At 51.7% G+C, this 15,492-nt stretch overlaps 1 protein-coding gene across 1 annotated transcript; it reads left to right on the forward strand.

The window, feature by feature from the left end:
* Positions 1-297: 297 nt before the first annotated feature.
* On the forward strand, positions 298-12,600 carry Haao (3-hydroxyanthranilate 3,4-dioxygenase). Its single transcript, XM_048353045.1, has 10 exons — positions 298-423; positions 2,665-2,743; positions 6,837-6,920; positions 7,194-7,300; positions 9,876-9,965; positions 10,235-10,278; positions 10,540-10,685; positions 11,803-11,871; positions 12,022-12,104; positions 12,208-12,600. Exons 1-10 carry the CDS (start codon positions 344-346, stop codon positions 12,284-12,286), a joined length of 861 nt encoding a protein of 286 aa, XP_048209002.1. The 5' UTR covers positions 298-343; the 3' UTR covers positions 12,287-12,600.
* The last annotated feature ends 2,892 nt before the right edge of the window (positions 12,601-15,492 follow it).

The raw sequence follows: 15,492 nt of genomic DNA on the forward strand, positions 1-15,492 counted from the left end.
GGTGGTGGAGCACCTTCCTGGCAAGGCTCGAACTCTGGGAGTCGTAGCAGTGCGGCGCAGGGTCGAGGAGGAGAAGTTGGGGGGGACGGGGCGGGGGCTGATCACTTGCCCTGTAGAGAAACCCGGCCCTGGGGGCGCCTTCCTGCTCCCTCAACAGCTGCTCTCCACAAGGGCAAAGGGCGGCGCTCAGGGCAGTTGGCTGAGGGTTACCCCGGGACACTGGAGCGGGCTCCGCCCTTTGACCCCCTGGGGTGCAGGGACTACTGGCTTCTTGGGGCAAAGCTGTAGGGAGAGGAAGGACGCCCTGCAAGCAGCACTTGGGGCGCGCCCAGGCACTGGGGCCATGGAGCGCTGCGTGGGAGTGAAGCGCTGGGTGGATCAGAACCGGGCCTCCTTCCAGCCCCCCGTCTGCAACAAGCTCATGTGAGTCCTAGCACCAGGGCCCCTCTGCCCTCACCTCCAGCTTCCATCAGCTCCCAGAAGCCTGCAAGGTCGGGGCTGGGGGTGAGCCTCGGAGGAGAGGGGGAAGATGTGCAGCTCCGGGTTCCACCCCATCTCTCGCTTCCTCTTTCTGGTGACTGCCTTGGGGACTGCGGCCTTGGCGGATGTGGGGTGGCTCTGAGGCCCAGCGAGATGAGGTGGCACGGTGCACCCCTCCATCCAGGACTGGGACCCACGCCTCCAGTCTCAAGTGGCTGGTAAAGTTTGGGGAGTGTGGTTATGGATGCTCCAGAATCGCTGTGCCTAGGCCTGGCCCACTGAAGCACATCGCCCAACCGTGACAAAGCTTGGGATCTGAGGAGCCCTTCCTTTGGGGGGATCTTGATTTATTGCCATTCCCAGAGCCCCTTTTTGCATGTGTACACACACACACACACACACACACACACACACACACACACACACACTCCATCCCTCCGAGGTCATTGCCTGCAGCACAGGGCTGACCCATCCCCACTGCTTCTCTCCCAGACTGCCTGTGGTAGCTTCCCTCCCCTCCCCTCAGCTCTGTGATTGGACCTCCTGTGTCCCCAGATCCAGGCCTCCCCCACATTCCCCACATTTGTGTGCCTGCAAGTCATCTCCAGTGGGGTGGCATCCAGACAGCTCTGGTCTCTAATATTTGAACAGGCAGACATGATGCCAAGGGCCTTGGCGTCACTGCACTGACTTCTCCCAGCAGCCGCAGGAGATGGGTTTTAATAAGTAACTTTCCCAATGTCACAGAGCTAATGAAGGGATGGGGGTCAGAAGCAAGCCCGTGGGAGTCCCACTCCAAAGTCCATGCATAGTTTTGGCCACTGTACAATACCACTTGCCTAAAGGTGAGATGAGGCTGAACCTTCTACCACTGCCAAACCCTAACTAGAGGCTTCATGGTTGTCTTTGCCTCTCCCCACTCCCCAACTTCATCCCTGTCCTCAGTCTCCCATTCTCACTCTTCCTATTTCTCCTCATGGTTCATGGCTACCTCTTGTATTCTATCCTGGTCACCTCCAGCCCTGGGCTGCCCTGCCTCCAGACCCCACCCAGTCCTGCAGTGTTACCCTGATATTAATGACCATAAAAGTAGGTCCTCATCTTCCTCAGCAGATGTTTGCTGGCCCTGCTACCTGCTAGGTGATCTAGACATTGGATACAGCAGAAAACAAATGGAGGAAAGTGCCTTTTTCTTGTGGAGCTGAAATTCTGTTGGGAAAGGGCAACTAATAAATATGAACAAAACACGGATGGAGGCGAAGGCAGGCTCCCTAGCAGGCCCAGTCAGCATGACCGGTCACACACCCAGAGAGAGATGGGAAGCTGCTGGAGGGTTCTGATTCCAGGAGAGACATGATCTAGTTTATACACTCTGACTAGTGAAATGAGGTAATTCTCCAGTGAATTTGTTCAAGACCTCTCCATATGGCCTACAGGGTATGTTGGTACACATTTATAATACTACCACTTGGGAGGATTATGAGTTTGGGGTCAGCCTAGCTATATAGTAAGACCTTGTCTCTACCAATGAAGGGAGTGGGGAGGTAGAATGCAGTCATAGTACTCAATCCACATCTTATGAAACTAGGAAAATTGAAGGGAGGGGCGGGGTAGGGAGAAAGATGAAAGGGGTGATATCAATTGAGATGCCTTGTGCTTATTAATGATTTGTTGAATGGTGATTTCTTTGAACAACTACTTAAAAATAATAAAAATATAATTTTAAGAAACAGGAAAGAAGGGACCCTGTCCCCCAAAACAAATCTTTCCATCTGTTCTCAAATTCTATCGCATGTTCCCTGAGACATGCCTCCAGGGAGTGGAGGGTGTCATCTAATGATGATTAGATGGGGCTCCAGTTCCCTTTCCCATAGCTAGGGCTGGGAATATGGCCTGGTGGTAAAGTGCTCATCCCTTTCCCATAGCTACAGATCTGAGCACAGTGAGGAAGCTATAGCGCCACCATGGCAAGGCTACTGGTCAGAGGATATAGGCAGGCACACAGAGGTGCACACACAACTGTGACACACAGACATGTCGGTGTACATGGCAAACTAGGGCTGAGCCAAGCAGCAAAGGCCTGTTCATCTCTCAGGCGCACCAGGCCCCTACAAGAACCCCTGCAGTCCCGCCCCCTCCCTCACAGCAGCTGATCCAGTTCACCTTCATTTTCCTCTATTACAGGCACCAGGAACAGCTCAAGATCATGTTTGTCGGGGGCCCCAACACCAGGAAGGACTATCACATCGAGGAGGGTGAGGAGGTAGGCTTGGATTGCTCCACCACGGAGGACCCCATCCCCGGGGAGCAGACACTTCCTGAGCCAGGCCAGAGCAGGTGGACTGGAGAGGGGACACGTGACTTTCTGGGGAGTGAAGGCTTCTGCCTTAAAGTTGGGAAGGGCCTGCAGGGGTCCCTTTGATAGTCCCTTGCTCAGAACGGAGCCAGGGAAGTCCAGGGGAGCTCCTGTGAGTGAGGAGCTCTTCTCGGTGTTGTCATCTGTCTGGGGGACAGAAGGCTCCTCTTGTTCCAGGGCAGAGCTTCTTCCCCCTATCTCCCAATAAAGCTGAATGCATACAGCTGGCCTCTAAAATGAGACCCCAGTGCCAAGGGATCCTAGGTCTCCCCTTTGGGTCCAAGAAGCCCTCTTTCCCTCCTACAGATAGGAGCCAAGCTCAAGAATGCCAAGTGATGGGGAGCTGGGAAGGAAGACGGCTGGTGGGTGGGAGAGAGGGGCGGAAGGGGCATGGGAAGAGGAGCAAGAGGGGTGGACATTTGAAAGGTGGAAGACACATCCATTGTTACGGGTTGTGTGGCAGGAGGAAGGGACTCTGAATACTCTTTTGTACCTTAATTTTGAACTGTGCTTCTCTACTACCTAACTCAAAGTACACAAGCAAAAGTAAAATTAAAAGAGGATGACCCCTTCCCCCCAAGAAGAGACATGGGCAGATTGCCAGCTGTCCGTCTCTGGAGAAGGATCAGTCTAGAGCCCCCATCCTCTGGAAGGAGCCCTGATGCTGGGGTTTGAGGTACAAAACCCATGGTGGTCACTAGCCCCCACCCTTACTGCTGGCGTACCCCAACAGCGGCAGGCTGCTGCCAGCCCTGGAGAATCTCTCAGGCAGTGAGCCCTCCCCAGCCTTCCCTAATGTGTGGGCTGGGAGCCCCAGGCAGCCAGCAGAGGGAGCCATAGTGCTACAGGCCAGGCCCAGGAAGCCTTGCCGGAGCAGAATTGCCAACCCCACCCCTTGCTCCACCTACTTGCACAGGCCCTGCCCCTCTCCCAACACCTCCCCAGAGACTGTTTCCCTCTGGAAAAAATGCCAAGAAAAATCCACAACTGCAGAAAGGAGGTGGAGTCAGGTCTGACTGGCCCTGTGAGGGAGGCAGGATTGGGTTTTCCTACTCTCCTCAGACAGGCCTGGTGTCAGTGTCCTCCTCTCCTGTCCTGGCCTCTCTCCTTTTCCCTCTTAGCCCTATCCCTTCTGCCCTATGCCCATCTTAAGGTCTCCTCCACCTTCAAAGGTGAATGGGGGTTCATGAGGGCCGGGCTGGCCGTTGCCTGGGCTCAGCTGACAGCTGAGATGGCAGGGTTGGCTTGTCACTCCAGAGGGACACTTAGGTAGCTGAGGAGTCTGGCTAGGCGTGGGTTTGTGGTGGCTTGGTCCTACTCATTGGTTATGAGCTCAGGGTTCAGTACCAGCCACAGGCCCTGAGTGGCCTCAGGACAGAAGTTCAGCATCCTCTCTGTCCCTGCCTGTCGTTACCCAGCTAGCACCTGAACCAGTCCCTCAGACCTGGGTTTGAATCATATCTCTACTGCCGGAGCCCTTTTTTCCCCTCCTAGTTGAGCTCTTAACTCTGTGACAACTGTGCTCAGTACCACCTACTACTCAGTCTCTACTTCCCCCTTTCTTTCCCCAGGGGCAGGTGGGTGTGAGGGAGTCTAGCTGGGAGGCAGGTGAGCCTGTGTCTAGTGTCTTCTCTAAGCCTTGCACCACAGGGCTGATGGCCCTGTAAGGACTCAATTGTACAGAGCAGATGCTTAACAGGTATGGATTCTCCGCACCTCATCTCTCTCCATCTCACCTTACCTATGAGGGCTTTCCAGGTCACAGAAGCTGGATTCAATTTAATATCTGCCTGAGCCGGTACACTTAATCTTTCAGCTAGCCCTGGGTCCCAAACGTCATTTGCTTCCTAGTGAGAATAATTCCTTTTGGATTGCTCCTGGCTGTGTAGGATTTTCTGCTCGCTGTGATCTGTCTGTTTATAGGGAAGTCACTGGAGAAGGGGACAATACAGGGAAAGTCCTTACGTTTTTATGGAATGGCTAACACCTTGTACCTGGTTCAGACTTCACTCTAGACTTCCTCTCCTAACCTTCCCTGATGTATGCAGGGCTACAGCCCCTTCCCCTAGAATTCAGTGATCTTTCCTTCCCTCCTGCACCATGAAAAGACATTCTAATAGCACTCCCCCTACACACACACACGTTTTATTCCAGTAGGGGTGGGGGGGAGACATGCTGAATTCCTCTCTATAAGGAACAATTATAAGTACTTCTTGTTTGTGTTAAGTAATGTTTATGGGTTGTTTGGTTTGCCTCCAGTGCTAGGAATCCAACTCAGAGCTTGGAATTTGCTAGGCAGGCACCTACCACTGAACTACACCTTCAGTCCCACCTGTTTTTAATAATGAAAGTAACTCCTGTTCATTGTAGAAAATGTGAGACATAGAACGAAAAAGGCTTACTTTGTTCATAATCTTATTGCTCAGGAAATTGCATAAGCACTATTGGCTGGGTTATGTATGTATGTATGTATGTATCATTAAAATGAATGCCATTGGAATCGAATCCCAATGAACATAGTTTTGAATGTTTCCTTAACAGTGTAACTTTGAGATATGGCTTCAAGCTAGATAGGCAAATATTCTTAACACTTGACCCCCACATGTTCAGCCAAAATATTGTAACTTTAGTATTGTTCATTCTGCCTTTTTTTTTTTCTTTTTCGACTGTCCTGGGACTTGAACTCTGGGCCTGGGCTCTGTTCCTGTGCTTTTTGCTCAAGGCTAGTGCTCTGCCACTTGAGCCACAGAGCCACTTCCAACTTTTTCTGAGTAGTTTATTGGAGATAAGAGTCTCATGGACTTTTCTGCCTGGTCTGGCTTCAAACTGCGATCCTCAGATCTCAGCCTCCTGAGTAGCTAGGATTACAGGTGTGATCCACCAATGTCTGGCTCATTCTGCCAATTGTATTGTTTTTGAAAGACATTGTTGTAAGCTGGGAACTGATGGCTCAAGCCTGTAATCCTAACTGCTCTGGAAAGTGAGATCTAAGGATCACGGTTTGAAACTAGCTAGGGCAGAAAAGTCTTTGAGACTCTTATCTCCAATTAACTAGCACAAAAAAGCCAGGAGAGGAGGTATGTCTCAAGTGGTAGAGCCAGCCTTGAGTGAAAAGTTCATCCAAGGGGGAGAGCTTAAGCTCTAATACTGGTATGGAGAAAAAAAATACTCCATGGTTTTATTATCTGCAACTACTCTATACTTCTAATCTACCTTCAGATACTTATATTACTTCTACTATTGTTATAAATATTATTTCTGTGATTCCACAATCTCTGATGTTAATAACTAGACAAGATCCCACTGAAAGTTATCATGCTGGCCTTGAACTTAAAATCCTCCTGCCCTACTTCCTGAGTGCTGAGATGACAAGTGTGTAGTGCTATGCCTGGCTTGGCTGGGGCTTTTAACACCCATGCAATGTGTTACCATTGGAGAGAAATAAACATGTTGAGGCTCAGGATGGAATTGGGAAACATGCAAGCAGCCCCTGGAGAGAGCACGGCCCTTCTCCAACCCCATCTTCCATCTCCGCACACCCCCATGTCGGGGTTTCTTGCTAGCAGAAGAGCTCACACAGACCCCAGAGCCACACACAGCTCTGAGCCTCTAAAGCTCTTGTTTTTCTGTTCTGCAGAACAGAGCAAATGATGCCTTTGGGGGTGATTGTAAAGATGTCTAGCGGTGTGTATGGAAGTGCCCTGGCCTCCAATGAATGGTGGATCCTCACCTGACTGCCCCTGAATTCTCCAGCCTGCATCTCACCCAGACTCCTGTCTGCTGGCCAGAGGCCTGCCTTCGCATCTTGCATGCTGTGATCAGAGCCTCTGTGCTTGAGACTTTATTTCTTTATGTCCCCAGCCCTACTGTCTGTGATCTGGGCCAAGGGATATGAGTCGGGGCAGGAGTGATGGAGTTGCTCAGATTTCCTTGTTACAACTTGGCCTGAGCACTAGCCAAGCACCAGGAAGCAGGAGCCAGGTTCTTCATTATCCTGTAGGTGTTTTTCCAACTGGAGGGAGACATGGTTCTCCAGGTCCTGGAGCACGGGAAACATCGGGATGTGACCATCCGGCAGGGAGAGGTGAGGAGGACCCCGGAGGGCAGGGAGACAAGGGGTGCCAGCACAGGAACCCCCCTTGGCCACTCATCCTGCCCTCCTCCCTGTGGGATTTGTCCCTGTCCCCTCCTTCCTCTGGGCTGCTCTGTCCTGAGCACTGCCCAATATGTTCTGTCTGGCTGTCTGGGTAGAGGCTGAGCAAAGGATGGGGCCAGCATGGACAGGCACCCTGCAGCGGGCCTGAGAGCTCTAGGAGGGATCACAGCCTCGCTGGGCATTTGCTCTCCATCCCTGCAGATATTCCTCCTGCCTGCCAGGGTGCCTCACTCCCCGCAGAGGTTTGCCAACACCATGGGGCTGGTGATTGAGCGGAGGCGGCTGGAATCCGAGCTTGATGGGCTCAGGTAAACTCCACTTCTGTCCAGGAAGGTGAGGGTAGACAGAGGGTTAGCAGCAGAAGGGTGCAACTCAAATGGCAGCACCTCCTGGCCAGCAAAGGAGTAGAGGACTTGGCAGCAGGAAGTGATAGAGATGCTGGATTTGCTGACCATGCAGGGTGGGATGGGTTCAATGAGAGGTGGGGAGCACAGGTGGAAGGGTATTCTCTCTGGCTGCTTGGGAACCTGCCTAGCTGGGCCTTCTGGCTGGAGGTGAGGGAAGCAGAGGTGGAAGGAGGGGAGTTGAGAGGGATCCACTTACCCCAGGATGGCCCAAACAAGCAGCTTTGGGCCTCCAGAGTGTAGACTCTACCCCAGCTCAGCCCACAAGCTGGAACACTGGCTGGCACGGGCGCCATGCTGGGCCACAGCCAGGGACTCTGTGTGTATTTATTCAGTGAAATTGCTGCTGATATTTGGTATAGCTATTGTTCTCGGCCCTACTTTACCCAAGGAAAAACGGGGTATGGGGAAGGTCATTATGCTGGGGCTTAACTTGCTAGCTAGATCCAGCGTTATAGAGAAATAAAGTCAGGGTCAGGACAGCTGAGTCAGGAGTGGGTGTCAGCACCAGTGCAGAGGAGAAGAACAAGCTGAGCCAGGGACACCGAGTCCATCTCCCCCTTCCTGTTGAGTGTGACCAGCTGCTGGATAGTTAACCTCTGCAAGTCCCTTCAAAGTCAGGGACCAAAGATTTTCCTGAAGGCCTACAATGGACTTTGAATTTATTTTTTAAATTAAGGAAATGTAAATTTCGCCCCCAAGTTTTTGGAATAAGAATTCTTTGACCCACATCTTTACTGGTGTTCATTTCGTTTGCTTTGGTGATTATGGGACAGGCTCTTCCTATGCAGTTCAAACCTTTGCCTTCCAATTGCTGGGATTACAGAAAGCCTATCCAAACATGTCCCGCTTATAATGGACATTTTGAAATACTTTTTTCCCCTCCAAATTACCAAAATCTTACATATTTCCCTCAAAATCTGGAAACATACAAAAATGCAAAATGAACAAATTAAAAACACTCAGGCTGGGCTCAGTGGCTTGTACTTATAATGTTAGTTGCTCAGGCAGCTGAGATCTGAGAATTAGTTTAGAGCCAGCCCAGACAGACAAATCTGTGCAACTCTTATCTCCAAATAACCAGCAAAAAACACTCAGTAGGGGCATGACTGAAATGGTAGAGCACCAGCTATGAGTGGAAAAAGCAGAGACTACGAGTTCAACCCCCAGTACAAAAAAAAAAATTACTACCTGCCACTAAAATGGTGCATTTTATGGTATGTGAATTTAATTGTCTTGTTCCTTTCAAGAAAATAAACAATAATAAAAAGGGGACACTGTTTTTTGGCAACTCCTCACCTCAATAAAACCAAAAGCAGAACTTAGATTTCTACCTTCCTGGTCCCTGTGCATATTATACCTGAGAACCCCAAGTCTTGTTGCATGAGTGAGTTTTAGTTCTGCTTTTCTTCCTTAAAAAGCTCATATGTATTTCTCAGACTATTAAATCTTTTCAAAATCACCCTGTTAATGGCTGCCTATAGTATATTGTACAGGCATACCTGACTAAATTCTGAAAGGAGTCTCTCCAGGGGAGTTTTATAGAGGAGTCTTTAGTGAGTTATGAGTATGCTCAATAACATTTTACAGCAAATTCAATAAGGGATTTCATCTGACTGCTTTTGACCTTTAATAAAAACCATGGACTCAACATTAAAATGCCACTCCAAAGGCGATTCCTAGAGGACACTGAAGTCCTGTTATGAAGCTTTCTGATGGCCAGCTCCAACTCAGGGTAGGAATTGGAGTGCTGGGTGGGGAGATGTGCTGGGAGTGTGTAAACCCACACCCTCAGGGCTGTACTTCTGTGTTTTGGTAGGAGTTGAAGCTGACAGAGTGGGCCTGGCCCGGAGCTGGGCTAGGGGACTAGATATTTGGTTGACAGCTGCTTCGGGCACCTGCCTTGTGCTCCACGCACAGGGACCTGAGGTTCAGCCCTCCCTGCCAGGCTCCCTCAAGCCAGTGGAAGGACTCACTGTCCAGGCGAGGTCTTGGGTATCTGCAGGGGGGAACTGAACACTGTGCATGTATGCACAGGGGTCTCCTCTGGAGAAGAAATCTGCAGCTTTCCTCTAGCTCTTCAAAGCAGCCATGACTACAGCCATGATGACAGATCCCCTATGATGGACTTGTGTGTCCTCAGCTGACCACTGATGAGTCTGTGATGCAGCTCCATAGGCAGGAAGCACTTAGCTGCTGGCTCTGGATTCCGGTTCAGCTTCAGCTTCCTTTTGGGAAAAATGAACACACATGGATTAGATGCTCTCTAAGCCCTTCATGAGTTCAGACTGCACCTAGAAGAAACAAGTTAGAAGTGCTTGCAAGTATTAGCCATAGGGTTGTACAGACAGAGGGGAAATAGGGAGTGCTGCTTTGCAGGGCCAGGGCCCAGAGAACTGTAAGGGAAGCCTAGCAAGAGGGGGACTGCTGGAATCTGCTTATATAGGGATCTGGATTACCTTGACCTTTGTCTTGACAGGTACTACGTGGGGGACACCACGGATGTCCTGTATGAGAAGTGGTTCTACTGTAAGGACCTTGGCACGCAGTTGGCCCCCATCATCCAAGAGTGAGACCCCACCCCGGGCCTGCCCCTTGCTGTCCTGGAATTCCAAGTCAGCCCCTGCTGGCCTGGATCCTTCACACCTGGAAGTTAGGAGAAAGAGTCCCCTTGGGTGAGGCACAGGGGCTGATCCACAGGGTGAGGGAAAGGATGAAGGACAGACAGGCCATGCGAGGGCCCTACAAGTGTGTTGGGATTCCTGTACCTGACAATGTCCAGTGTGTCTATCTATTGGCCGCTCAGTGGCAATGCCACCATTTTTCCTCTCCCTGCAGATTTTTCCGCTCTGAACAGTATAGAACAGGAAAGCCCATCCCTGGTGAGCCCACTCTTCTCTCTTCCTCTTCCTCTTTCCCTGCCACCCTCCCATTTCACAGTGGGATGGATTCCTGAGTACTCTGCCAGTACTCTGCCAGTACTCAAGGTACAGGAAAGTTGGTACCAACTAGCACCCTATGTGACTGGCTAGACTTGGAGCCCATTCCTGCAATTGGGAGTTGGAGGCCCTGGATTCTGGGGTTGCTGGGGCTGGGTGGGCTGAGCCTGGGGAACACTGACTATGGCCTTACTGCGAGTGCAGACCAGCTGCTAAAGGAGCCGCCATTCCCACTAAACACACAATCCATCATGGAGCCCATGTCCTTGAAGGCCTGGCTGGATGGCCACCACCGGGAGCTGCAGGCAGGCACATCTCTTAGCCTGTTTGGGAACAACTATGAGACACAGGTAATGTAGCCCTGGGCCACCCAGGGTGTCCACCAGTCAATCACGGGAAGTGGGAACCCATCTCATACCACACTCACACACGCATCAGAGTTGTGCGCATGAGCACAGGCCTTCCTGCCCCCTCTTCATTTTAGAGAACAATGGTTTTACTGTGACTAGAAGTCTGTGGAGGCTTCATGGTCCCAAGCAATCTTTCAGAATAGCAAGCCGCCCATCACTGGCAGCTCCCCCGGCGTCTGCAGTTTACCCCTTGCTAGAAATCCTTGAGCTTTTGGTGGCAGCCTGGAAGCTGGAAAGGAGGGAAGTGTTTTGTGGAGGGGCTAGATGGTGTTGTGGAGAGACTGGAACAAGCTAACCTTTCACTCAACATTCATTGACTGCTCATTGTCTCAGACTTTGGCAGGAGCAGGACAATCTGTCTCCCAGAATGGTCGGTCTGGCCAAGGAGGCAGACAAGTTAATCCACAATAAGCAGGGTCATGTGATAGGTTATTTGCTAAAAAGTTACAGAAAGCCACAGGAGGACCCCAGAGGAGCCTGGCAGGGAGGGAAGTCAAGGAAGGCTTCCTGAAGGAGGTGATGTGCAAGGAGAATTGTAAAGCTAGTGCAGGGGGTTGCAAAAGGCAGAAAGGGAGATGGAGAGAACAGTTGAGGCGAGGGAGAAGAGACAAGAAGAGCTGGAGGCATGGAGGCTTGAGACAGCCTAACACATCCTGCAGCTGAGGTTAGTGAGGAAGGAGCGGTTGGTGACTGTGGAGCAGCCAGCTGGGCCTGGTCCTGGTGGGGGTCTGCTGACCTGGGCTGAGTCGGAGCCCTTGTCCTAGAGACAGTGGGCCTTCACTTGAGTGCTGCCTGAGAGGCCAGAGTGGTATTTCTGAAAAGTCACCCTACACATCATGGGGATGGGCAGGAAGGCAGGGGAGTTGCAGGGAGGCCTGTGGGAGGCTGGTATTCCCTTGTGCTTTATGGCTTGCCGCTGGGGCTAGAACTAGTTACCCCAGGGAGGGAGCCTCACTGGAAATAAGCCTGACCTGCTTCTCCACACCAGGGACACCCAGAGCTTATGGAGGGTTGGGAGCAGGGCAGCGACAGTGGAGGTTATTTCTCCTCCCTACAGGTGATGGCCCACGGGCAAGGCAGCAGCAACGGCCTGGGACAGGACGCAGACATGTGGCTGTGGCAGCTGGTGAGTGGGGCCTGGGGAGAGGGTGGCACCCCTGCCCGCCGGTGGGGATCGGAGTGCTGCTGGGCCCCCTTCCAAGGTGGGCTCAAGGGCAAGCAGGCAGATGTGGAGGCTGGGCACCCTCCATTTAATTCTCCCACTTTCCTTTCCCAGGAAGGCTCCTCCGTGGTGACTTTGGGGGGACAGCACCTACAGATGGGTCCTGATGACAGTCTCCTGGTGCCAGCGAGGAGCTCGTGAGTCCATGGGAAGGCTTCTCCCCGCTGGGGACCGCCCTTCTTCCCTGAGAGTCCTCGGGCTCCCTCCTTTGCCTGCCCCTGCCCATCTGTGTCTCCACAGGTATGTGTGGGAGCGAGCCCCAGGCTCTGTGGCTCTGACTGTGACTCAGGACCCTGCCCGCAAAAGGCCACTGGGGTGACTGATCATCTTGCTGTCACACCAAAGCAGTCAGAGTGGGCTGCTCCCTGCCGAATAACTCTCCCAGTCCCAGTTTCTCTCTATAGCAATTGGACACCTTGGTGTACCCCACGCCAGGCTCCAGGGGTGCCAGTGGTCCCCCTTCTCTAACAGCCATGGACCCATGTCATTTTGTCCCACGGTGTGCCATCCAGCCCTCGGTCCCCAACAGGCCCACCTGCTTGTCACCAAGAAGGCCCTCAATAAAGGCTTTCTGATGAACAAACGTCCATGGCTGCACACACAGGCTGTCCAGGGAAGCTGGCCCTGTGCCCTGGCCATGTGTTGTGTCTGGGGTGCTGGGGTACTTGGTGACCATGGGCATGATGAAGGACCTGTGTGGATAGGCATTTCTGTGTTTCCTGATCCATCCACAACTCAAGTCTGGTCCTAGGTGCACAGCTAATGTTATCTATCTGCCTCTTCCTCTGGTCCCATTTGTTTTATGTAACATTAAAGAAGTAACTTCTGTTGTGTTTATCAGTAACAGAAGTGACTTGTGCTAAGTACAGAAAGCATAGAAAGCCAGGCACTGGTAGCTCATGTCTGTAATACTAGCTTAGTTAGGAGGCTGAGATCTGAGAATCACAATTCAAAGCCAGCCTGGGCAGAATCTCCCATTAACTAGCAAAAAGCCAAATTAGAGCTGTGGCTCAAGTCATAGAGCGCCAGCCTTGAGCAAAAAAGCCATGTGAGGATACAAGGCTAAGTTCAAGTATTGGCTTGGCATGGAGTGGGGAGGGGTAGGGGGAGGAGGGCGGAGGGAGGGAGGGAGACAGACAGACAGAGAGAGAGAGAGGGAGAGAGAGAGAGAGAGAGAATGGATAGCCAGATGCAGATGGCTCACACTTGTAATCCTAGCTACTCAGGAAGGTGAGATTTGAGGATCACAGTTCAAAGCCAGCCCAGGGAAGAAAAGTCCCTGTGAGACTCTTATCTCCAATTAATCATTCAAAACCCAGAAGTGACTCTGTGGCTCAAGTGGTAGAGTGCTAGCTTTGAGCACAAAGAGGCTCAGGCACAGCGCCCAGGCTGTGAAGCCCCACAACTGACCAAAAAAAAAAAAAAAAAAAAAAAGAAGAAGAAGAAGAAGAGGAAGAAGAAGAAAAGAGAAAATGAAAATACACAAAACATAAAATGCTCACCATGGGCAGAGTTAACCACTGTTAACTGAGCCCAAGATGACACCACCCTCGGGGGGGCGGGGGCGGAAGTGGGTCAGGGCTCACCCTGGGACTTCTTTGAGGAAACAAAGTCCCCGGGCAGTGCTGAGGCTGCATGTGCACGGAACAGGTCCCTGCTGGGAATCAAAACTTTCTCTAGAAAACTTACGGACTGGATGTATGGTGGAGTGGAAAATGGAGAAAATGCCTTGGGCAGGGGAGGCAGGGCTGGGGGAGGCCAAGATGTGTGAATTTTGAAACCAATTTGCACAGTGTCTCCACCCACTTGCCTGTTCTGAAAACTCACCAGCTGCTCCCAGAAACCCACAGCTATCCTGGGAACAGAAAAGGCAGTGGGAAGGACTGTGTACCTGGGCAGTCTTCAGGAGGCTACTGTCCGCCTCATTTTTACTACAACCCCCACTTCCTCCCTGGGCTCTCAACACAGACCATTTCTATCTTGATAGAGCTTCTGCAGACACAGAAGGGGAGGGAGGGACATGCCTGAGCCAGCCACCCTTGGTCTGAGATTAAGTACTTTCAAGTCAGATGCTTTGTGAAAAGGCCCATCAACTGCTGAGGACTGAGGACTAAGCAGGTTCTTGTCGTCAGTTGGCCCATCAAAGTACCCTTCATCTAGAAGGCTCTGCCTGTGTGGGCCTGCTGGCTCAGAGCAGTGGCACCAGCAGAGGAGACCCTGTGCCATTTCCTCTATCTCCTCTTCCTGGACCCTTCCTCCACTGACACAACCCCTTTCCACAATGGCTATCTCTCCTTACCTGAATGCAACAGAAATCCCAGATGCTTTCATGCCCCCAGGGGGAGCAGGGCCCCCTCCCTCAGAATCCCTAGGTAGATGATGGCCATGGGGTGGGGCCTGGGCTCCTCCTGGCCTGCTCTGGAGCCTCCTTGCTCCTCTTCTGGAAAGGAGGAAGCTTCTCCAGCACAGGCTGCTGCTTTCCCTTCCGCACTCTCCATGCTTTACAAGGCCTTGCTGCTCTGAAGGGCTCTGGTGCCTCCTGAAGCAGGAGTTCGGACTGCTTCTCCACCCTCCCCTTGCCCCACCCCCACATGGAATTAGGACTCCCTGGCCTTGACCTTGGCCCTGGTCTGTTGTACCCTTCTTGGACTTGGTTATCGACCCATGTAATGGGATGTGACCTTGCCCTTACCAACTACAGGGGTGGGAAATGAACATAAATGAGTGAGGAGGGAGGAAGATAGAGAAAGAGAAGGAAAGAGAGGAAGAGAGAAAAACCCTGTATTCACATGCAAAGTTTTCTAGAGAGAGCAATGCAAGTACAATGTGAGCTGGAGACAGCTATAGAGACCCTTATTTCCTAATCTGCACAATTTTTATTTCCAAATTCGTGATTCCTTGTGGATTTGGGACAGTGTTTTCCACCTTTTCATTCTTTGTCCTAATGCAACCCTCTGCCCCCTCTCCTCCAAGGAAGATCCCATAGCACCCATCCTTTCCTGCAGGGAATCCAGTGCCGGGGGCAGACAGGGAAGGCTGGCTCACAGGCCAACAGGAACTAATTCTCATTGAGAATTTACTGACACCCACCCGCATGGGCCACATTGAACTACAAAGGCCAAAGAGTCTTACTCTGCCGGAGACCATATTCCTAGCAAAGGCTTGGCATCAGGCAGCCACACAGAGAATGAGGGTCAGAGGAAGCAGGGCTGAGCTAAGCAAGAGTGGTGACAGGTGGATGGTGACACTGAGGATGCTGGCAAAAGAGGTTTGGAGATGACAGAGTTAAGTCTGGTGCAGAGTGTGGAGGAGCTCTGAGTAAATGGGAAGGAGCACCCGAAGAGCTGGAGGGGATTTCAGTCTTCTACTTTCAGTGGGACCTGAGGTGGCGGTCACTTAGTGAGACAGGGATCTGTCCCCCAAAAGTCCCTTCCAGGAGGAGGCACCAAAAGGAAGAGCCAGGGAAACACTGAAAAGAAATCTTTAAGTAGGAAGAAAATCAGGGCTTGGCAAAGAAACAAAGAC

The sequence above is a fragment of the Perognathus longimembris genome, chromosome 8 (assembly GCF_023159225.1).
Source record: "Perognathus longimembris pacificus isolate PPM17 chromosome 8, ASM2315922v1, whole genome shotgun sequence".
NCBI lineage: Eukaryota > Metazoa > Chordata > Mammalia > Rodentia > Heteromyidae > Perognathus > Perognathus longimembris.